We start from the raw sequence: 25,084 nt of genomic DNA on the forward strand, positions 1-25,084 counted from the left end.
TGAGGAAAAGGAGGTAGTGTGGTAGGTCTGTAGGTCTGAGGGGGAGTGTTGGTCAGTTGTGTAAGAGTTGTAGGGTCAATTATAAGGGAGGTTAAGAGTGGGTTTTAGGCCAGGGGGAAAGGATTGGTTGAAAGGGTTCATAGTGTGGGGGAAGGGAGGTTAGTTGTAAGAAACTATGAGTATAGGTGTGTAGGTTATGTTTGGAGGAAAACGTCAAGGTACAGGACTAAAGAAAGGAAAACCAATAAGGATAGTAAAAAAACTTTATTTTAAAAACCAAAGATGACATGACACATTGTGGTTAAATAATGTTCCTTTTTTTGTCTTTTTCTTATTGTTCTTAAAAAAACAATACAAGTCCTTGCTTGTGTGTTCAGTTGATCCCCAAATTATTAAAAACAAAACACAAACAACGCCCCAGAGCACCTCTGTTGTCAGGGGCCGACGCAATCTATTATTTTATGCATGGATATTATTAACTGTATAGAAACTGGTAGGATACTGTACTCCCGGTGTAAAGGGAAGGAGAAAGGAAGAGCCTGGGCGTGAAAAGAGAGGTTAAGACGAGAGGGGCTGATGCCATCTTGATGTTTATTTGGCTTGTTATCTTGGTTTGTGCTGGATTGTATGTGTTTGTGTGGAGGTGTTCTCTCCTCATCACTCATTCTGTCTTTCCCCCTGCGTCGTTGTGGATGTTAACCTGTCCTGATGTGTGCAGTGAGGGATGCTGGTGATCTTCTGGTCTTTTCTCCGTACTTATTCCTGTTTGTATTACCCTTCATTTGAACCTGTGTGTATTGTATTGTATGTGCATCCGTTGCCTTATTCATGTTGTTGGTTGGAAGGGGCACCCGTGTGTATCTCTCATACCCAGAACTGTCCTGAAGCAGTGCCCTGGGGTGCCTGCTGTTTCTGCATTCAACAACAGGTAAGATTAAAAAGTTTGGCTAATACAGAAAAATTGGACTAGCAACCCTGGCTACTGAAACAGCTCATGAATGTTGTGGAGGGTTGACTTCTCCAACCTCCAGCGGGAAGAGAGACCCCAGCGCTCTGCCTCAGTCAGTCCAGTGCAAAAATGTTCTCTCCTCTTCCCTTACCTCCCCAACCCCACCCAACCCCATGTCAATCAAATAACAGAACCAAGTGTCTATGTGATGTAGAAGACAATCAATTTCCAATAAAGAGAAGAGAAAAGGAGAGAAGGAGAGAAAAGATAGAGGGATAAAGGAAAGGCAGGCAGAGAGAACAGGCTAAGAGGAAAGATGGGAAGAGATATGAGGAGGAATTCGGCCCTCTCTTGTGTGATGGGCCCCTTCCCCTTTAACTTCAAACCCTTTAGGAAAGACCTCTACCTGTGGAGGCCAAAGGTTGCCAGGGGATTCTACCCCAAGGAGAACCTGAAAATTGGGAAGTTAACTGGAACTTTTAATCGAAGATGGTTTTATCAAATGCCAAACACACCACACCACACAAACACACACACACACACAGCAACAACACACACACACACACACCACGCAACACACACACACAGACACACCACACACACACACACACACACACACACACACACACACACACACACACACACACACACAACACACACACACACACACACACACACACACACCACACACACACACACACACACACACACACACACACACACACACACACACACACACACAAATAACCTGAGAGTCATTCCCCTCTCTATCCCACAGTAGCTTTTAGAGCCTGTGCAGTTACTCATGATGTTGGCCTGCTGAGACCCTTAATGAGTAATAACTGTAACAGAAAATAAAGTAAGTGGAAAACCAGTATGGGTAAACTGTGTGTTTTGAGTAATTAAATAAAGAAACAAACAATTGGATAGCAGTTTATCTTATTTTCATTTACATTAGAGATACATTTGAAAATGTTTTCTGTCAATGCAACACATTCTAATTTATTATAGAGTTTTCTGGCTTGTTTAGGCCTTATTGATATTGGACGAAATATTGATTCAATTGTAAAGTGAAGTACTTTTTGCAGGGATCTTCTTGCAGGGATCTTTTTGAAGGGATCTTCTTGCAGGGATCTTTTTGAAGGGATCTTCTTATAGGGATCTTCTTGCAGGGATCTTTTTGCAGATATCTTTTTGCAGATATCTTTTTGCAGGGATCTTTTTGCAGGGATCTTTTTGCAGGGATCTTGCATGCCATCTGTAGTTGATGTTTCAGAATTTAGATGCACATATAGAGGATAGAGGTCCTTATCCTATAATAATATTATACAGATGTAGGATCTTAATTTGATCACTCTTTTGTCGCAGAGGATTTTCCTGCATAGCAGGAAATGCAAACCTGTAGTGTATCTGAGTTTTAAAAAGGCTTCTAAAGTTTGTAATTTCCACTTTGAAATTTCAGACTTAATTTGCCCTAACAAAAAATGTATCACCCCCTACAAAAATGTATATTTATTATAATCCACATAATAATGTCCTGTTGCTGCAGGATTATTTTCCTGCTGTAGCAAACTGGTTCAAATTGAGATCCTACATCTGTACCCTCTAGTGGCAAACTACCAGAATGATCAGCCATATATCGTGTGTTAGTGAATTCATATTGAGTCACACAGACAGGCGAAAAAGAGAGAGGAGACTGATGTAACAGTGTAACAACATGCTTTTATGACAAAAAGAGTTCCTCTTTCACAAGACAGACAGTATAAAACACTTATACAAATAAAAAAGACCCCAGATACTTGAGAGACAGATATACAGTGCATTCGGAAAGTATTCAGACCCCTTGGCTTTTTCCACATCTTGTTACATTACAGTCTTATTCTGAAATGGATTAAATGTTTTTTTCCCTCATCAATTTACACACAGTACCCCATAATGAAAAAGCGAAAACAGATTTTWAAAAAATGTTTGCAAATTTAATACAAATACAAAATACAAAAAACAGAAATACCTTATTTACATAAGTATTAAGAGCCTTTGCTATGAGACTCGAAATTGAGGTCAGGTGCATCTTGTTTCCATTGATCATCCTTGATATGTTTCTACAACTTGATTGGAGTCCACCTGTGGTAAATTCAATTGATTGGACATGATTTGGAAAGGCACACACTTGGTTATATAAGCTTCCACAGTTGACAGTGCATTTCAGAGCAAAAACCAAGTCATGGGAAGTGTACCAAAAAATGTCTGCAAAGTTGCAGGTCCCCAAGAACACAGTGGCCTCCGACATTCTTAAATGGAAGAAGTTTGGAACCCCCAAGACTCTTGCTAGAGCTGGTCGCCCGGCCAAACTGAGTAATCAGGGGAGAAGGGCCTTGGTCAGGGAGGTGAACAAGAACCTGATGGTCACTCTGACAGAGCTCCATAGTTCCTCTCTGGAGATGGGAGAACCTTCCAGAAGGACAACCATCTCTGCAGCCCTCCACCAATCAGGCCTTTATGGTGGAGAGGCCAGACGGAAGCCACTCCCCAGTAAAAGGCACATGACAGCCCCCTTGGAGTTTGCCAAAAGGCACCTAAAGGACTGTCAGACCATGAGAAACAAGATTCTCTAGTCTGATGAAACCAAGATTGAACTCTTTGGCCTGTATGCCAAGCGTCACGTCTGGAGGAAACCTGGCACCATCCTCACGGCGAAGCATGGTGGTGGCAGCCTCATGCTATGGGGATGTTTTTCAGCGGCAGGGACTGGGAGTCTAGTCAGGATCGAGGGAAAGATTAATGGAGCAAAATAGAGAGAGATCCTTGATGAAAACCTGTTCCAGAGCGCTGAAGACCTCAGACTGGGGCGAAGGTTCACCTTCCAACAGGACAATGACCCTAAGCACACAGCCAAGACAACGCAGGAGTGCCTTTGGGACAAGTCTATGAATGTCCTTGAGTGGCCCAGCCAGAGCCCAGACTTGAACCCGATCAAATATCTCTGGAGAGACCTGAAAATAGCTGTACAGCGACGCTTCCCATCCAACCTGACAGAGCTTGAGAGGCTCTGCAGAGAAGAATGGGAGAAATTCCCCAAATACAGGTGTGCCAAGCATGTAGCATCATACCCAATAAGTCTAGAGGCTGTAATCGTTGCCAAAGGTTCTTCAATAAAGTACTGAGTAAAGGGTCTGAATACTTATGTACATTTTATATTTCCGTTTTTWATTTTTATTTATTTATTTGCAAAAATTTCAAAAAACCTGTTTTTGAATTTTCGTTGTGGGGTATTGTGTGTAGACCGATAAGGGAGAAACAAAGGTTTAATCATTTTTAGAATAAGGCTGTAACGTAACAAAATGTGGAAAAAGGGAAGGGGTCTGAATACTTTCCGATAGCACTGTATATACTGTATTTTATACCTCTCCTACAAGTCATCACCAAGTTGCTATGCGACTGGGTGAAATGGATTGGACCCTTGGAGAAGGAACACTAGAATATTACAAAGACTTCCTATCTCCTACACAACCATACCTACAGTATTTACACATAATCAACAGTCATTTTCCTCTGTCAGACATGGCAGAAGAGGTCTACAGATAAGATCACGTAATATGGCTAATATTGAATATGTACAGTTCTGTCCTGCAAAGCCAAGGGTTCAAGGACTATTTTTAGTAGGAAGTGGAATACCGTTTTGAATTTGAGACTCCAGTGAATTAGAATTGTGATTTTGAGATTAGAACCTTTCGCCTGTAACTGTGTGTGTGTCACTGGGCGAGCCTTTTGGTGGAGCGACATGGCTCGGCACCCATTCCTAGGTTTCTCCACTATTATTTAGAACAACAATGCAACAAATAAAACCACAGAAGAAAGTAAAAAGATTCCAAATTTCATAGCGAGGTGATAATGTCAGGATGCAGCGAAGCTTTACTATTTACTGTACCATTCAACAGTGGTTGAATAAAGACTTTACTACAATGAAACAAACAAATAGAGAGAAACAGAGAAGCCACAATGTGTGTGTTTTTCATATGGTCTCAAGGTGCTCCACACAACAACCTGAAATGGTGGTTCTTTGATAAGGTTGCCCAGTGACAGCTTGGGAAGGTCCACCGTGGGACCTCAGAGAGTTGTCTCTACACAAATGAAAAGAATAAAGAATAGGGAAGAATCTCAGGAATCTCTATGGTGGTCCCATGGTGGGAGATTGACTGTTGTTGTACAGAGAGAATTAATTCCCTATTTAACCTTTGTTATGAGTGGGAGAGGCTTGGTCAGCTCAGACCTGGTAGAGGGACAGTATGTTCCTGGCACCGTCTCGTTTGAATTAAAATGACACCATATTCACTTTTTTCATTATACTGGAGATTAGAAACCTAGGAAGGAGTGACGGCCAGGTCAGGGAGTGCCATATCCTTCCTCTCACGTCTGATATTTTCTGGGGGTCATGAGTTATGAATCCTATATTTACAGAGCATTGATTTGTGAGTCATGAAAAGTAGACAAAGTCAAAAGGGGTGAATGGAAAGTTGAAACACCACAATGGTCCCGCAAAAACAAAAGATTCCTTTAGTCCTTGATTTACAAAATATAAAACCTTTCAAGATACACAAAGTATACATGCTCAGATGTACTGTGAGATCAAAATCATTAGAAGAAAAAGTCTCTCCATATTCAGCTACAGGGGAGTATCGGCTGCTGAGGACAGGAGTCTGGTTTTTATGGCAGTTGGTTACACCCAGTCCTATGGCTAGCATCTATGGCACACATTTCTCTCCCTACCAATGCAATTCAGTGGTTGGCAAGACCAGGTATATTATAGGCATGCATAGATCAAACCTGCTAAACTCATCAAAAAAAAAAGGTTTTGCTTGAAAAAGAAATGATCCATCTCTTCAGAGGAATCATCAGTCTTACAGAAGCGTAATACAGTGTTACATATTGAAATGGTTATTCATGTTTGCTATCATTACTATTGGAACCCGAGGGGGTCAGAAAAGTGTTGAACTTTTTAAACACTAACAGACAGTCTGAGCTACAGTCAATGGAGCCAACGCAGCATCTGTGTTTCATATATACATCTCTCTCAGGTCTACAGGCTTAGAATCACAGTTATGATGGCAAATAACCAACGCTAAATTGAATGAATGTTTTATCAGTCAGATATCAAACCAGTAAAATACTGACTTGCCAAGCTAACCGTCAATTGGTTTTCCATGATAGTGTTTGGTCATGGGTAATCATCTGAGATCCAGTGCAGGCAGAAATGCTCCCATCAATAACGGTAGTTTGTGAACATRGTCAACACATGTAATCTGCTATGCCCCATTTCACCACCAGGGGTCAGTATGACCATATTGAAAGCGGGGTTACTGTCCACAGCAGTGTTCTGGTCAARACCCGCCAGCCTTTATTGATGGAAATAATGATCATAGTAATAATAGATACATTTTATACAGCGCTTTTCAATACAGAAGGAATCTCAAAGTTGCTGTAACCTTCAGGGTTAAATATCAGAGTTCCAATTACATACTGACTCTTGTGGGTTCCTTAAAAAGAGTGGGTCTTTATTTCTTCAGGGAGTAGATAGTTTGAACCCTGTGTCCTGGTAAGGAAATAGAGACCGTGACAAATAATTGAGTCTCTGGAGAACATGGCTCTCTATAATGTAAAGAAAAGGGTCAGAGGAATTAACTTGTGAAGCCCAAATGTTCACCCAACCAGTTCTGCTTCTCTCCTTCTATCTGTTTCACTCTATCATATGTCATCCTCAGCTAGCCCAGTTAGTTCAATGATATCTGGAATGACAGGAGTCTAACGAATCCTTTGAAAATGCAGTCGACAGGTTGATTGAAGCTAAGGGCAATGGTAACATTAAAATTGTGTGAGGTGAGTGGTTAAAATACACTCCTATCTTAGTTTATGTTGGCCCAAATAAGGACACACTGCAAATCCAATTCCTTTGATGTTTTAATAATGGGCTGGGGGGAAATGAATGCCACCGAAATCAAGGGCAGAAACCCGCTGCAACCCGCTTTCCCTAACCTTGGTGTAAAATAGAGACACGCACTTCAAAAATATTTAATTATTAAAATGTTGTAGCTGCTAATGATCCCCCTTTTATCTGAGTCTGGTTTTAGTTTCATTATCATCAGTGTATTCTCTGGGCCAAGCTTAGAGGGGTTTCCCATTGGGGGTATACCCTACAACAGGGGCTGCTGAAAATGGGACGTCTCGCCTCTCTGTCTCTCATGCACACACACACATGCATGCACACACTCTGCAGGGCAAGGACAAACTGGGGGAGGGAGGCAGGGGAGCGCTCAGCCTAGTTTCTCAAGACTTTCTCGAGACGAGACACTCGCTCAGTCACTCTGATGTCTCCCATTCTAGTCTCCCCCAGAAACATAAAAGGCAACGAGGACAGCCCACCTAGAACACTGAATTCTCAGTGTTCTATTCAGTTGAATAGGGAAAATAATGGGCAGTCCTTCCTTTGAACGTCATCCATTAGAAATAATTAGAATGTGCAGCATGCTCTGCAAAGGGTTAAATGAAGTGGTAACCTAGGAAACGAGTGCTCTAGTTCAGGTGGAGAGGTAGAGGGATGGAGATAGAGCAGGTTGAGAGAAGTTCAAAGGGTTCTCTATTTGAAGTGCACYAAATGAAGTACACTACAACTCTACTTCCTCGTACAGTCAAGGACCTCTGAAGGTCGAATGGATTTCATATGTATGCAAATGCTTATCTTCAAACCTGGACAGCATAGCAATACCTCCCAGGGTGAGAAAAATACAATTCCCCCTCAACAATACTCAATGAACAGGAGGCTAGCTAGAGATGTGCTTTGGTCTAGGATCAGAATGTTTTCAGTTCAGACCAGATTTCTGGACTGTTTGAACACTATTTCCCATCTTTACTCTTGTGGGTTAGTGACTCAGACAGAATATTGGTAGTGACGTTACATACAGTCTAGAGGTTTCTGTTACCAGATATATATCCCAGAATGCAGTGCGCAGTTAGAATGGAAGGTTCTAATCTAGAAGCTGGGGTAGGAGGGTTCCCAGAGAGGAACCAACGTTTCAGAGAACCTGGGTCACCCCTTACCATTATTTCAGTTGCACAAGTCCCTGCACCATGGTTGATATTATTACTCAGAGCAACAACTCAAAACACGACAACATCGAATCACCGACCACATAGAACAGGTGTCAACTACCACACAACCACACTGCAGCCTAGTTACTGTGAATGGGGACAACGAGGTCTGGGAATGAACTGATGAAGAAGAAGAAGGAGGGAAAGATAACACAATTAAATACCTTTATCTAATCCCTACATCTGTGATTGACGTTTACACCATCACACCATCAACAACCACAACAGACGTTCCCAAAAAGGGGAATATTGGAAAACTACGAGAATGGAATGGGAAACATCCAGTGAGTTATTACTTTTGTTCTCAAGACCGGAGCAATGGGAGCAAAGATGAATTCTCACACGTCTCTTCTGGCAGAGAGAAAACCAGGCCAATTTCCTAATCTATTTCCATTCAGCTTCATTAAACTTTAATAAATACAGAACTATTTATCATCCCACAGTCCTTTGGTCGGCTTGTTCTACAGATGTACTGGAGGATGATTTCAGAGCCTTCAGAATTCATCTGATTTGAAAGCATTGTGAACTTGTGTCCTACACAAAGATCCTTCTAATTTCCTAAACATCTACATCATGGCAAATAGTTAACCCTCCACACACACACACACACACACGTGCACAAACCTTCAAGGTGGAATGAATGGAAGCTCCTCTAGGTATTGAGAACAGGACTAATCTCGCTGTTGGATGCCACAGAGTTCAAACGGTTAATGGTAAATGGTTTACGGAGAGCATCAACTGAGGTAACGCAAAAAGGAGGCTACTAAACGAATGAGAACAGAACACGTCATAATAAATACCACCGTACTCTCCTCTATACGATGCATATGGCGTGGGCAGGGTTCACACGACTKCATTTACATTTTTAGTTATCGGTCTCCAGCCAGGGACCCCTCCCATAGGAGGACCCAGTGGGGACGGGGGACGCACTGGGCTAGGGGGGCACAGACATTTGCGCACTGGCCGTCTCAGCAAAAGAGAAGAGTGGTTGTTTGTGGATGCAGTTCTAGTTATTATAGATCTGTAGTGTTGTGAGTGGTTATAGTGTGATGTGCTATTCTAGTTATTATAGATATGTAGTGTTGTGAGTGGTAATAGTGTGATGTGCAGTTCTAGTTATTATAGATCTGTAGTGTTGTGAGTGGTTATAGTGTGATGTGCTGTTCCAGTTTATTATAGATCTGTAGTGTTGTGAGTGGTTATAGTGTGATGTGCAGTTCTAGTTATTATAGATCTGTAGTGTTGTGAGTGGTAATAGTGTGATGTGCAGTTCTAGTTATTATAGATCTGTAGTGTTGTGAGTGGTTATAGTGTGATGTGCAGTTCTAGTTATTATAGATCTGTAGTGTTGTGAGTGGTTATAGTGTGATGTGCTGTTCCAGTTATTATAGATCTGTAGTGTTGTGAGTGGTTATAGTGTGATGTGCAGTTCTAGTTATTATAGATCTGTAGTGTTGTGAGTGGTAATAGTGTGATGTGCAGTTCTAGTTATTATAGATCTGTAGTGTTGTGAGTGGTTATAGTGTGATGTGCTGTTCTAGTTATTATAAGATCTGTAGTGTTGTGAGTGGTTATAGTGTGATGTGCTGTTCTAGTTATTATAGATCTGTAGTGTTGTGAGTGGTTATAGTGTGATGTGCAGTTCTAGTTATTATGATCTGTAGTGTTGTGAGTGGTAATAGTGTGATGTGCAGTTCTAGTTATTATAGATCTGTAGTGTTGTGAGTGGTAATAGTGTGATGTGCAGTTCTAGTTATTATAGATCTGTAGTGTTGTGAGTGGTAATAGTGTGATGTCTCACTATCTATCTGACTGACTGTGGCACTCTGCCAGCCAAACTACAGCAGATGGTCTTATGATCACTCTGATAGCTCACAAGACGGTAACGGTAATAACAACAATCATTATACTAGTGGATGTATCATCCATTGTAGGATATGAAAACTAACAGCACTAATCTAATTTAACGCTATGGCTTTGTAATGAAAACTGTACATTAGTTGCTTCATACAGGATTTGTGTTTCTACATGCAGTGTTGCTGGAATGTTGTAATGTCAACGATGTGTGTGCGTCAGAATAGGTGTCTGTGTGTGTGTGTTTGCGCTTGCCATGTATATGACTTTGTGTTCACCTGAGAAAAGGTCCTATGCATGTGTAAATGAGTGTGAGCCTTTGTGAAGGTGAGTCTGTTCTGTACAGTACAGTATATGACTCTCAGTGTGAGCCTTTGTGAAGGTGAGTCTGTTCTGTACAGTACAGTATATGACTCTGAGTGTGAACCTTTGTGAAGGTGAGTCTGTTCTGTACAGTACAGTATATGACTCTCAGTGTGAACCTTTGTGAAGGTGAGTCTGTTCTGTACAGTATATGACTCTGAGTGTGTTCTGACTTCCAGGCTGCTCCCCCTGGCAGCTCTGTGGAGGTCAGTTCTTTTCCCATCACAGCCCAGGGTAGTAGGAGAGAGCAGTGTAAGAGTGAGGTTAGAGAAGTGAGGCTTAGGCTCCTCCCATCCACCTTTCTCTTCCCACGTCCCTCCCTACTGGCAGTGGTAGGGTAGTACTATTAGTGGAAGGTTGGAAAGAGGAGACATGGACATACTCCCTCTCCACTCGTCCCACAGTCCCCACATCTCCCCCTGCCCTGGGCGGTGTTGGTTGTCATGGTTACCATGTGGCCCCATGCCCGCTGGGCTTGGCTTTCCAAGCAAACCCTTGGGGCGTCAGGCCGTCATGGCAACCGTCGGCCAGTGCGCTTGGTCCAACTCACACAGCCAACCTCGTCGCAAACGGTCACTTCTGAAAGTGAAGTGGGCCCAATTTACATTTTCAGAATATATTTTATTTTGATGTGTATATGATGTGGTATTCAAAAACAGATCGGCCAAAGTGTCTTCTGATATTTTTTCCCCATAAATGTTATTAGGTCAAATGATTGAAATAGGTGTCATGTGTTTATCGGGAGGGGCCTTGATGGTGTCTTATAAATGTGACAATTGAAATCATATCCCAAATGTCTTACAAAGACGGCTTGTTTTTATTCAATATTGTAATCTTATTACTATACAACGTACTCTAAATTGCAATACTTACATGCTATTGCAATATTTCTGGGAAGCAAGACTACAAATGCTGTGATTAGTTGATAGCCATGTCTCTCCATGGGCTATGATGAAAGGGACTACAGCTACAACCAGACATGACTTTTTATAGCAGATTAGGAGAGCGTTTTATCTAACCTTAACTTCTGGTCATGGCTGTACTCCCTCTAGTCAGAACTATGCCCTGTGTGCAATGGCCACTACAAGTGCATAGCTTCCAGGAAGTCCTTTTCACTTTCTGTGAGAGAGGCATAACTATGATCATTCCACAGCACAGTAATCACCCAATAAGAGATCACACTAAATTCTTAACTTCTATCATTCTTATCAAGCTAAATGGTAATGTTATATTGTTTTCTCCAGAATACCACTTTAGTGATCTGGTTGAACCCTTATCAAGCTCACTAGCTAGGTTTCCATTTAATTAGCGACAGATTTTCAAGCGAATATTCTAAAATCTGCAAATAAAACAATATGTACATTTTCTCACCAGAGATGTGTTTCCATCAAATTGACTTGTTGAGGATAAAAGGCTGTGTGTGATGAAGTAGCGCACATAAAAACTACTTTTGCAGTTAAATTCCCATGTTTTACATCGCATTTTTAACTCTAATGATGGTTTTCTCATCCCCAAAAATATGCGTTATATAGCGTGTATTAGTACTTGCGCTCTAGCCAACAGCTCGCAGATACAATGTGGGTATAGCCTACATGATGAGATTATTATGGACGAAAGAGTGAGATTATTTTTATTTGTCAAACAGCAGCCAAGCATCGATCATCATGTCACCAGAATAAGACCCTCAATATTTAATGGAAAGGAGCATCAAGCTCATCACTGTGCACTTTCACCACCCTGTGAAGTTCATCATCATTTATAATTTATTTCATCTGTAGCCTAATAAACTGCGTTCTTTCCTGACGAGTAGTACTGGGAGGACCACACAACATGTCATTGCGTGACTCAGACACAAAAGATCCCACCTCATCTAGCGTATTTAGTTTTGTCTACATTTGGAAATTTTGAAACCAACAAATGTTCTGTTTCCATCAGGCCTGGCATGACATTTTTTATCCGACATGTACTTTACTCGCATAAACGGGTTGGATGGAAACCTGGTTAATGACAATGTTATATTTGTCTGAAAATATAAACAGAACGTTGTACCACGAGCTGAGTAAAACCAGTAGGAGGCCGTGAGGTCAAAGGTCATCATGTTTTTTTCCACTCAAACCGAATCTGGTCCTGGTGAATACCAGCCATGTGTGAATACTGTATGCATTTTATTTKTATTTCTTTATTTACTCTGCGATTCAGCGCTATGTGTGTCTTGTCAAACATGTTTCCAGGACGTGCTTATGCCTCCCCCGAGTGACCCCTGGCTGCGTTGTATCATATCATCTTCATGTTGAATTTCCGGGCCCCTCCGGCGCCACYCACCGCCGCCGGCCCCTCGGCCTTCCGGAAAGGGGTCTCGACGGTGAAGTTGTTCTTACGCTGACCCCGCCCCCGGCTCCATGCAAACAACAACAGGAAACAGAAGAGCACCACGCCCAGGAAGGTGATGCAGCCCATYGCTGTGGAGACCAGTATGGTGGTCAGGTCCAGGGTGAACTTGAGGAAGACGCGAGTGCTATTCAGGTTTGTGTCGTTGAAGAAGTCGCCGCCGTACATCGAGCGGTTGGCGAAGAAGGCCGACGAGGSATCCAGCGGCGCGCCCCGGACCGTGAGCATCGCAAAGTAAGTGTCATTTCCCCCGGCATTGCTGGCGATGCACATGTAGGTGCCGCTGTCGGTGACCTGGGCATAGCGGATCTCCAACGTCCCTCCTGGGAGGACGGTGATGCGGCCATTGCTCTTGGCTGTGATTAGTCGGCGCTGAGGGGAGATCCACATGATGTTGGGGGCGGGCTCTCCCACGGCACTGCAGAGGAAACTCACTGGCTGGCCCTCACGAGCCGTCACCTTGGAGGAATCAATGGATAAATGAATTAATGAATTAAGCATTAGGTATAAAACTGAAACAGGCATTGAAGCTGTAATACTACATATCAATGTGTACCTACACTGTAGTTACACTATGCTGACAATGTACTGCAAAATGGGATAACAACTCTTACTTGTTGAAGCTTGCGGTTGCGTATCTTGGGCTTCTGGCAGGTGAAGTGATCAAAGAGCGCTGAGTCGGTGAAGGTGCTGAGGCTGTTCCCCTGCACCTCCACCGGCCCAGCGCACACAGGCACCCTGCCGTCAAAGTTGAGGGTCTTGCGTCTCTGCAGGATCCACAACAAACGGCAGTCACACAGCAGCGGGTTCCCATCTACCCGCAGCGTCTCCAGGCTGTTGACAGAGTGGAACGATCCCTCCTCCAGGGTCTGGAGGTCATTGGAGGAGAAGTTGAGGACCCGGATCTGTCTGAGGCCTCCCAGGGAGTGGGGCTCCACCGTAGCTAGGCCCGTGTTCACCATGATCAGCTCTTTGAGCCTCAGCAGGTCCCTGAAGGCCCAAGGCTCCAGGGTGGTGATGGGGTTGTAGGAGAGGTTGAGATGGGTGAGGTGGATCAGGTTTCTGAAGGAGGACGAGGGGACGGAGGTGATGTTGCTGTTGGTGATGGACAGCCAGTACAGGTCCAGACCCTGGAAGCTCAGGGGGGAGATGTATTCCAGGTAGGGCCAGTTGTCAATCTCCAGTACCCGCAGGTTGGCCAGCTTACGGAAGTTCTGGTCCTCCAGGGCGGGGATGCTGAGCTGGCGTAGTCGCAAAGTGACCAGGCTGCGTAGGTAGGACAGTGTCTGGCCAGAGATGGAAGTCAGGTTGCAGCGTTCAATGGTCAGATCCTCCACCCCTAACAGGCCAGAGAAGGCCTTCAAACACAATAAAATCCAATTTGATTAGTTGTGAGCTCCAATCTTGGAAACATAGCAGAATAAATAAAAGGTTATAGACAGATCAGGAACAACATAGTGCTTGAAAAATGAATGATCAAATGATAACAGCTCAATACCTCATGAGAGATGTAGACCAGGTCATTGTCTCCCACCTCCAGGTGTCTTAGACTCCTCAGGTCCTGGAAGGTGTAGTCCAACAGAATCACCAGCTTGTTCTCACTCAGGTCCAGCGTGGTCAGGTTGACCAGCTTGGCGAAGGCCCCCATGGGTACAAGCTTCAACTGGTTCGCCCTCAGCCGTAACACCCGGAGGCTCTGCAGGTTGGCGAACGCGTTGGGCTCCAGTGTGGCAATGAGGTTCTCACTCAGGTCCACTTCTTCAAGGTGCGGATACGGCACCAGGTCACCCATCTCCACCCAGCGGAGACGGTTCCGGCTGAGGTCCAGGAGGCGAGTTTCCGTGGGGATGCCCTCTGGGATGCCGGTGAGCCGCCGCCGCTGGCACAAGACGGACCGGATTTGGGCCGAGCACTCGCACCGTGGAGGGCATGCCTGGCAACAACCTGGCAGTAGGGTTGTCATGGTAACCAGCAGCAGGACCGGCCCCCAGTGACTCAGCCACCGCCATGGCGACAGGGACTGCCCACTGATGCCCGGGGAGCCAGTCATGGCCCTGGTGGTCCTGATCTGACTCCTAGCCTATCACAGGCTGGGTCAGTGCTGACTCCTAGCCTATCACAGGCCAGGTCAGTTTACCACACACCTATAGAGAGAGGGAGACAGAGGGACGAGAGGTTAGTGAGAAAGAGTGGGAATAGAGAGAAGGAGTAGAGGAGTAGAGAGTAGAAAGGGAGCAGATGTGGGAGGAGAAGGTAAATAAAGAGATGGAGGTTAAGGAAAGAGGGAAAGAGGGAGAAAGGAGAAGGCAGGGCTGAGGTAAAATTTAGAAGAGAGGAGTGGAAGGAATAATAGAATGTACAGAGATAGAAGAGAGGATGAAGAGGGGAAAGGACAGAGAGGAAGACAGATGGAGGTATTTTAAAACACCTATCAACCAACACATGCTCATAAAAATGCCATTCGGTATGCTGAATAATCCATGCTCCCTACAACTGTCATGAAAGAGCTATGGGGGCGGAAGGTAGCCTACTGGTTAGAGCGTTGGGCCAGTAACCAAAAGGTTGCTGGATCAAATCTCCGAGCTGACAAGGTAAAAATCTGTTCTTCTGCCCCTGAACAAGGCAGTTAACCCMCTGTTCCCCGGTAGGCCGTCATTGTAAATAAGAATTTGTTCCTAACTGACTTGCCTAGTTAGATTAAGGTTAAAAAGATGTCATAAAAAAGCCATTCAGTACCCAGAATAATCCATGCTCTCTGCAACTGAAAGAGCTTAGCCATGTCACATCTACTTAACAAAGCATTAAACCACCACTGACACCATGACATTGCAGGCACACTATTCCGCTGACAATATTTAAGATGGTGGAAGACACTTATTCATTAATCTATGAGTGTAGCAGCAGAACTAGRGCATTGGGAGTCACGTGAGTGAGAAGCATCCCGTCTGAATTCATGCATGTTTCCTCCCCTTCTCTCCTCCTTGGCATGTGCTCTGTTCACACCTCGACATGCTGAATACACAACGTATGACGCCATGCAGAGAGACAACAGGGTTTGCCTGAAAACCATCGATGCCTGTGAAAGGTATGTCAAATTCATGTCACTATGAGTCATTGTGTGGGAATGTGTGTGTATGTTTCTGTCCGTGCGTCTTTCTGTGTGTAGGATGTGTCATTCCCTTTGAATAAATGAAAAAAGCATTTTGGTTTTCTTCGCCACTAACATGAGATGAAAAGCTGATAATTAAACATTCCTTGATGCAACCTGTCAAGACTCCCACGCAATGTTGTCATCGAGTGATTTATCAGAGGACACCTGCCAAAAGGTCCAGAACGTTCACCATCACTAATACACCCACACAAGTGCACACACCCACACAAGTGCACACACACACACACACACACACACACACACACACACACACACACACACACGCGCACACGCGCGCGCGCACACGCGCGCACGCACAAAGGAGGTTCAACATTGACTGCACTGATTATCATTTACATCAAGGGGAAGATTTCAAGTGGAGGGAGCTACAGTATATGATTGGCTTGCTGAAGTAGAGAGAGAGGCCCCAGGGTTAACAGCCCTACTTTCCTGACAAGTGCCACGGGACCTTATATGAACAGTCGGAAAGTCAGGCAGTGACTCTCATGAAGAGCATGTGATTCCTCTTCAAGTGCACAGGGAGTGACTTCACCAGGCCCCAGACTTTACCAGACCCCAGACTTCACCAGGCCCGCAAGACTTCACCAGACCCCAGACTTCACCAGACCCCAGACTTTCACCAGGCCCCAGACTTCCCAGCCACCAGACCCCAGACTTCACCAGGCCCCAGACTCACCCCAGACTCACCGGCGTTCCCCAGGACTTTACAACCAGCCCAGACTTCACCAGACCCCAGACTTCACCAGCCCAGACTTCACCAGGCCCCTAAGACTTTACCAGGCCCCGACTTCACCAGACCCCAGACTTCACCAGGCCCCAGACTTCACCAGGCCACAGACTTCACCAGGCCCCAGACTTCAACAGACCCCAGACTTCACCAGACCCCAGACTTCACCAGACCCCAGACTTCACCAGGCCCCAGACTTCACCAGGCCCCAGACTTCACCAGGCCCCAGGCTCACACACTAAAGCATGTAGCCTTGCAGACTGAGTTTGGGAAACCCTATACTAAACTACAAAAATTACAAAAATGAAGCAAGTTGAGATCAACTCAACACTTTTAGCCCATCAGAGACAAATATATGAGCGGGACTGACACTGACCCATGCGGAGCACCTGTCAGGAATCAAAGATAAAACAGGTAGAGTTAAAGAGCCACGCTAAGTAACTTATTATAAAAGAGCCACTTAAGAGATACTAAATATATTCTCTCAATTCTAAAGGTTGCTATTTGAGGGTTGATAATTCAACGTGGCATATTTACTGTTTTTAGCGGTGAAACACCATGAAAGAAGCAGACATTAAACCAAAGTCTGCGCTGCTTTAAAAGGTGTAATCTTAAGATGAATGAGGAGAAGAAGTTAATATAACACATCACAGGGCCTTTCCTGGAGGGATGTTAAAAAGCACTCTGAAGATTGGTTGTTTTTCAGGCAGAGCTAAACAGATTAATAATACATGTTCTAGTTTGTGTTTATTGGGCGCCGTTCTGGGGTTGAGTCACGGGGCGAAGAGCCACACTCTCCTCAGGATCTGTCTGTCTGTCTCTGTCTCAAAGAGATGAAAAATATTCCCTTGTTGGATAGTTATTTCCTTTATACTATTTTATTGCAACTATGATTAAAAACTGTATTAACAGAGTTTGAACTTTGGGCAAGCAGAGTTCCACCACTTTTGGATGAGAGACAGCGCTCACTGGATATTGCTTTTCCTCTAACTAAAATGAATTGCTTTACCCTTTTCTGTCAAATTATCACGGAAAAAACAAYTACATTTGAGGATTTGTATTAGATTCCAGTATAGGCATTCTGAATATCAACAAACTTCAAACCCAATCAACATTTTCCTTAGATGAGGAGGAAATTTGAGGTAGGATTACGAGGTGCATGTTCTATATGATATTATATGCTGTACATTATGCCATATATTCTCTAAGGTTCCAAGAGATTTAAGACAGAGAATGTATATCCTCCACATTTACTATTAATAGACTGCCTTTCCATACAGAGCATTGGTAAACCCACACAGATTGTGTAACACACACGCACACGCACGCGCACGCGCGCACGCGCACACGCACAAACCACCACACACACCCACACACACACACACACACACACACACACCCACACACACACACACACACACACACACACACACAACACACACACACACACACACACACACAACACACACCACACACACACCACACACACACACCACACAGCCCCACTGTGCCCATTTGTTGGCCCTGGGTCCCAAACTCACACAGTATTCAGCATTTAACACCGGTTCAGATGTTAAGACTTCAGCTGAGAGAGATGAGAGGGGGGAGTGGGCAGACACACCCACTAGTCCCCAAAACACACAGAACAGCATGATGTCCAGACACACCACTAGTCCCAAACACACAGAACAGCATGATGTCCAGACACACCACTAGTCCCCAAACACACAGAACAGCTGATGTCCAGACACACCACTAGTCCCAAAACACACAGAACAGCATGATGTCCAGACACACCACTAGTCCCCAAACACACAGAACAGCCTATGTCCAGACACACCACTAGTCCCCAAACACACAGAACAGCATGATGTCCAGACACACCACTATCGTCCCAAACACACAGAACAGCATGATGTCCAGACACACCACCTAGTCCCCAAACACACAGAACAGCCTGATGTCCAGACACACCACTAGTCCCCAAAACACAGAACAGCCTGATGTCCAGACACACCACTAGTCCCCAAACACACAGAACAGCATGATGTCCAGACACACCACTAGTCCCCAAACACACAGAACAGATGATGTCCAGACACACCACTAGTCCCAAACACACAGAACAGCATGATGTCCAGACACACCACTAGTCCCCAAACACACAGAACAGCCTGATGTCCAGACACACCACTACCGTCCCAAAACACACAGAACAGCCTGATGTCCAGCCACACCACTAGTCCCCAAATACACAGAACAGCATGATGTCCAGACACACCACTCGTCCCCAAACACACAGAACAGCCTGATGTCCAGACACACCACTAGTCCCAAATACACAAGAACAGCCTGATGTCCAGACACACCACTAGTCCCCAAACACACAGAACAGCCTGATGTCCAGACACACCACTAGTCCCCAAACACACAGAACAGCCTGATGTCCAGACACACCACTAGTCCCAAACACAACCAGAACAGCCTGAATGTCCAGACACACACCACTCGTCCCCAAACACACAGAACAGCCTGATGTCCAGACACCACCACTAGTCCCCAAAATAACACGACAGCATGATGTCCAGACACACCACTAGTCCCGCACACAACACACAGAAACCACCACAACCCTAGTCCCCAAACACACAGAACAGCATGATGTCCAGACACACCACTAGTCCCGAAACACACAGAACAGCATGATCCCACACTTCTCCTAACACTGGCCTGATGTCCAGACACACCACTAGCATCATTTGTTTAAAGGCCCAGATGCAGCCATTTTTTATCGCAATATCAAATAAGTTCTCGGTAACAATTAAGTACCTTAATGTTATTTTTGTTCAATTAAAATGGTCAAAAATAAACAAAAATAGCTTTTTAGGAACAACCAATTTCTAAAGCAAGAATTTTGCTCGGGCTGTCGGGGAGTGGTCGGGGAGTGGCCTAATTGGACGAGCCTAATGGGAGGGATATGTAACCTGAAAACTAACTAACTGTTATTGGCAGAGAGGTTTGAAACTCTCTTCTTTATTGGTCTTTTTCTGGTGATGTCACCAGGCTGACCTAAACTCCCTCCCAGCAAAACAGGCTGACATTTCAAACAGGTCTTACACTAAAATGGCATTATCATTATTTTCACAATTTCAAATCAAATCAAATTGTATTTGTCACATGTGCCAAATACAACAGGTGTAGACCTTACAGTGAAATGCTTAGTTACAAGCCCTTAACCAACTATGTTTTAAGAGTAACAAATAATTAAACAGCAGCAGTAAAATAACAAGCAAGGCTATATACAGGGGGCACCAGTCCAGAGTATTATTCCAACCTCATAGTGTAGAAATATATATTAAACACAGGTAAATCACATTTTTGACTGCACTGGGCTTTAACCTTTATTTATCCAGGTTAGCTCATTGGTATGAATCCTTGAGATCCACAAGATCTGTCTGACGAAGACCGAAAGAAAATGAACAGAGTCAACCTGTTGGTCTGTGTCATGTTCATCCCTGTGCTGGTATCAGGTAGTGTCTGTGTGTGTGTGTGTGTCTGTGTGTGTCTGTGTGTGTGTCTGTGTGTGTCTGTGTGTCTGTGTGTCTGTGTGTGTCTGTGTGTGTCTGTGTGTCTGTGTGTGTGTGTGTGTGGAAATAGGTCAGACATGTTGATTGTCAGGGCTGGGATGTAGGCAGTAGAGCATGTTCCTCCCTAAAGTGTAGCTTCTCTCCCTGTAAGCCCTGACTGGGTTTAGAGACAGCAGCCTGCTCAACCTTCCACAAATACACAACTACACAGTAGACATACCCACTTTATAAGCCTCCTAAACCTTTCCCACAAACACAATTTAGCAGCAGTCATCTAGACTGCAGGATATTAGGGGAACTTCTACGTTTATTGTCACGAAACAAATTGAGGCGGAATCTTGACAAGTCTGTACTTTCCCAGGGAAAGCTGACAGTTTGTGCTTTCCATAGCTATGTACAAGTAAGTCCAATATTCAATCCGTGCTTAGTTTGCGTAGCACAAGGTTTAGCAGTGCATCCCATTGCTTTACTGTGGCAGACCATGACCTTAACATGAAGTCACATACCGTACAGTAGAGACACACGGAGAGGAAGAGGGAAAGGGAGGGACATAGAGAGAAGGAGAAGGAGAGGGATACAAAATACACAAACCATCCAACCAAAAAAGGCCTGTGGTGTTGATGGTATCCTCAATGAAATGAAAAAAATGTACGGACAACAAATTCCAATTGGCTGTACCTAAACTCTTTAACATCTTCCGTAGCTCTGGCATCTTCCCCAATATTTGGAACCAAGGACTGATCACCCAATCCACAAAAGTGGAGACAAATTTGACCCCAATAACTACCGTGGGATATGCGTCAACAGCAACCTTGGGAAAATCCTCTGCATTATCATTAACATCAGGCACATAAGTTTCCTCAGTGAAAACAATGTACTGAGCAAATGTAAAATTGGCTTTTTACCAAATTACTGTACGACAGACAACGTATTCACCCTGCACACCCTAATTGACAAACGAACAAACCAAACAAAGGCAAAGCCTTCTCATGCTTTGTTGATTTCAAAAAAGCTTTTGACTCAATTTGGCATGAGGATCTGCTATACAAATTGATGGAAAGTGGTGTTGGGGGAAAAACATACTATATTATAAAATCCATGTACACAAACAACAAGTGTGCGGTTAAAATTGTCAAAAACACAMATTTCTGGTCCTCCCGGGTGGTCTAAGGCACTGCATCACAGTGCTAGCTGTGCCACCAGAGACTCTGGGTTCGAGCCCAGGCTCTGTCGCAGCCGGCCGCGACCGGGAGGTCCATGGGGCGACGCACAATTGGCCTAGCGTCATCCGGGTTAGGGAGGGTTTGGCCGGTAGGGATATCCTTGTCTCATCGCGCACTAGCGACTCCTGTGGCGGGCYAGGCGCAGTGCACGCTGACCAGGTCGCTAGGTGTACGGTGTTTCCTCCGACACATTGGTGTGGCTGGCTTCCGGGTTGGATGCGCGCTGTGTTAAGAAGCACTGCGGCTTGGTTGGGTTGTGTTTTGGAGGACTCTCGACCTTCGTCTCTCCCGAGCCCGTACGGGAGTTGTAGCGATGAGACAAGACAGTAACTACTAACAATTGGATACCACGAAATTGGGGAGAAAAAGGGGGTAAATCTTTTTTTTAAATAGGAAAATCCCCCCCCACACATTTCTTTCCACAGAGCCATGGGGCGAGACATAGATGCAGCTTAAGGCCCACTCTCTTCAACATATATATCAATAATTGGTGAGGGCACGAGAACAGTCTGCAGCACCCGGCCTCACCCTAACTAGAATCTGAAGTCAAATGTCTACTGTTTGCTGATGATCTGGTGCTTCTGTCACCAACCAAGGAGGGCCTACCGCAGAACCTAGATATTCTGCACAGATTGTGCCAGACCGGGGCCCTGACAGTAAATCTCAATAAGACAATAATAATGGTGTTCCAAAAAAGGTCCAGTCTCCAGGACCACAAATACAAATTCCATCTAGACAACGTTGCCCTAGAGCACACAAAAAAGATACATACCTCGGCCTAAACATCAGCACCACAAGTAACTTCCACAAAGCTGTGAATGAGCTGAGATAAACAAGGCAAGAAGGGCCTTCTATGCCATCAAAAGGAACATAACATTCTGGCAAAAAAAATACTTGAATCAGTTATAGAACCGATTGCCCTTTATGGTTGTGAGGTCTGGGGTCCGCTCACCAACCAAGAATTCACAAAATGGGACAAACACCAAATTGAGACTGCATACAGAATTCTGCAAAAATATCCTCCGTGTACAACTTAAAACACAAAATAATGCACGCAGAGCAGAATTAGGACAATACCTGCTAATTATCAAAATCCAGAAAAGAACCGTTATATTCTACAACCACCGTAACAAAGCCATCACCTACAGAAACATGAACCTGGAGAAGAGCCCCTAAGCAAGCTGGTCCTGGGGCTCTGTTCACAAACACAAACAGACCCCACAGAGCCCAAGGACAGCAACACAATTAGACCCAACCAAATCATGAGAAAACAAAAAGATAATTACTTGACACATTGGCAGAATACCTGACCGCTGTGACTGACCCAAAATGATGGAAAGCGTTGACTATGTACAGACTCAGTGAGCATAGCTTTGCCATTGAGAAAGGCCGCCGTAGGCAGACCTGGCTCTCGAGAGAAGACAGGCTATATGCACACTGCCCACAAAATAAGGTGGAAACTGAGCTGCACTTCCTAACCTCCTGCCAAATGTATGACCATATTACAGACAAATATTTCCCTCAGATTACACAGATCCACAAAGAAATACCACAGTGTTCCATCACAGCAGAAATATTTGTGACCTGTTGCCACAAGAAAAGGGCAACCAGTTTAAAACAAACACCATTGTAAATACAACCTTTTTATGTTTGTTTATTTTCCATTTTGAACTTTTGTACTTGTATTTGCACATTGTTACAACACTGTATATAAATATAATATGACATTTGAAATGTCTTTATTCTTTTAGAAAATATGTGAGTGTACAGTGCCTTGCAAAAGTATTCATCCCCTGTCACGTTCCTGACCTTATTTCCTTTGTTTAGTCTTTGTTTAGTTGGTCAGGACGTGAGCTGGGTGGGTGTAGTCTATGTTATGTGTTTCTATGTTTAGGTTGTCATTTGGCYTGATATGGTTCTCAATCAGAGGCAGGTGTTTTACGTTGTCTCTGATTGGGAACCATATTAAGGTAGCCTGTTTTCACTGTTTGTTTGTGGGTGATTGTTCCTGTTCGTGCATTCATGTGTTCTATGTTCTCTAGTTCAGGACTGTAGCTTTGTTGGTTTTCGTTTGTTTATTGTTTTGTTCGTATTGAAGAAGTATTCGAATAAATATGGATACATACCATGCTGCGCTTTGGTCCTCCTCTCTTTCTACTGACGGAAGCCGTTACATCCCCCTTGGTGTTTTTCCTATTTTGTTGCATTAAAACCTGTAATTTAAATAGATTTTTATTTGGATTTKATGTAATGGACATACACAAAATAGTCCAAATTGGTGAAGTGAAATGAAAAAAATAATTAGTTTAAAAAAATAAATAAAAAWAAATAAATGGAAAAGTGGTGCGTGCATGTCTTTGCTATAAAGCCCCTAAATAAGATCCGGTGCAACCAATTACCTTCAGAAGTCACAGAATTAGTTAAATAAAGTTAACMTGTGTGCAATCTAAGTGTCACATGATCTGTCACATGATCTCAGTATATATACACCTGTTCTGAAAGGCTCCAGAGTCTGCAAAACCACTAAGCAAGGGGCACCAGCAAGCTAGCGGCACCATGAAGACCAAGGAGCTCTCCAAACAGGTCTGTGACAAAGTTGTGGAGAAGTACAGATCAGGATTGGGGTATAAAAAGTATCAGAAACTTTGAACATCCCACGGAGCACCATTAAAACCATTATTAAATTTTTTAAAGAATATGGCACCACAGCAAACCTGCCATGAGAGGGCCACCCACCAAAACCCACAGAACAGGCAAGGAGGGCATAATCAGAGAGGCAACAAAGAGACCAAAGATAACCTGAAGGAGCTGCAAAGCTCCACAGCGGAGATTGGATTATCTGTCCATAGGACCACTTTAAGCCATACCCTCCACAGAGCTGGGCTTTACGGAAGAGTGGCCAGAAAAAAGCCATTGCTTAAAGAAAAAAATAAGCAAACACGTTTGGTGTTTGCTAAAAGACATGTGAGAGACTCCTAAAACATATGGAACAAGCTTCTCTGGTCAGATGAGACTAAAATGTAGCTTTTTGGCCATCAAGGAAAACGCTATGTCTGGAATTAACCCAACACCTCTCATCACCCCGAGAACACCATCCCCACAGTGAAGCACGGTGGTGGCAGCATCATGCTGTGGGGATGTTTTTCATCGGCAGGGACTGGGAAACTGGTCAGAATTGAAGGAATGATGGATGACGCTAAATACATGGAAATTCTTAAGGGAAACCTGTTTCAGTTTTCCAGAGATTTGAGACTGGGACGGAGGTTCACCTTCCAGCAGGACAATGACCCTAAGCATACCGCTAAAGCAACCCTCGAGTGGTTTAAGGGGAAACATTTAAATGTCTTGGAATGGCCTAGTCAAAGCCCAGACCTCAATCCAATTGAGGATCTGTGGTATGACTTAAAGATTGCTGTACACCAGCGGAACCTATGCAACTTGAAGGAGCTGGAGCAGTTTTGCCTTGAAGAATGGGCAAAAGTCCTAGTGGCTAGATGTGCCAAGCGTATAGAGACATACCCCAAGAGACTTGCAGCTGAAATTACTGCAAAAGGTGGCTCTACAAAGTATTGACTTTGGGGGAGGTGAATAGTTATGCACGCTCAAGTTTTCTGTTTTTTTTGTCTTATTTCTCATTTGTTTCACAAGAAAAAACATTTTGTATCTTCAAAGTGGTAG

General features: G+C 44.1%; 1 protein-coding gene across 1 annotated transcript in view; it reads right to left on the minus strand.

Moving 5' to 3' along the window:
• Window positions 1-1,866: 1,866 nt before the first annotated feature.
• The window catches only part of LOC111956511 (leucine-rich repeat and immunoglobulin-like domain-containing nogo receptor-interacting protein 3), a 95,872-nt gene continuing 72,654 nt past the window's right edge, over window positions 1,867-25,084 (minus strand). Inside the window, exons 2-4 of the mRNA XM_023976965.2 lie at window positions 14,196-14,841; window positions 13,312-14,055; window positions 1,867-13,156 (exon numbers count right to left, since the gene is read on the minus strand). Of these exons, the coding sequence (XP_023832733.1) occupies window positions 12,584-13,156; window positions 13,312-14,055; window positions 14,196-14,747 (1,869 nt within the window). The 5' untranslated portion in view covers window positions 14,748-14,841 and the 3' untranslated portion in view covers window positions 1,867-12,583. The remainder of the gene's footprint in view (window positions 13,157-13,311; window positions 14,056-14,195; window positions 14,842-25,084) is intronic.

The sequence above is a fragment of the Salvelinus sp. IW2-2015 genome, linkage group LG32 (assembly GCF_002910315.2).
Source record: "Salvelinus sp. IW2-2015 linkage group LG32, ASM291031v2, whole genome shotgun sequence".
In the NCBI taxonomy this organism is placed as follows: domain Eukaryota; kingdom Metazoa; phylum Chordata; class Actinopteri; order Salmoniformes; family Salmonidae; genus Salvelinus; species Salvelinus sp. IW2-2015.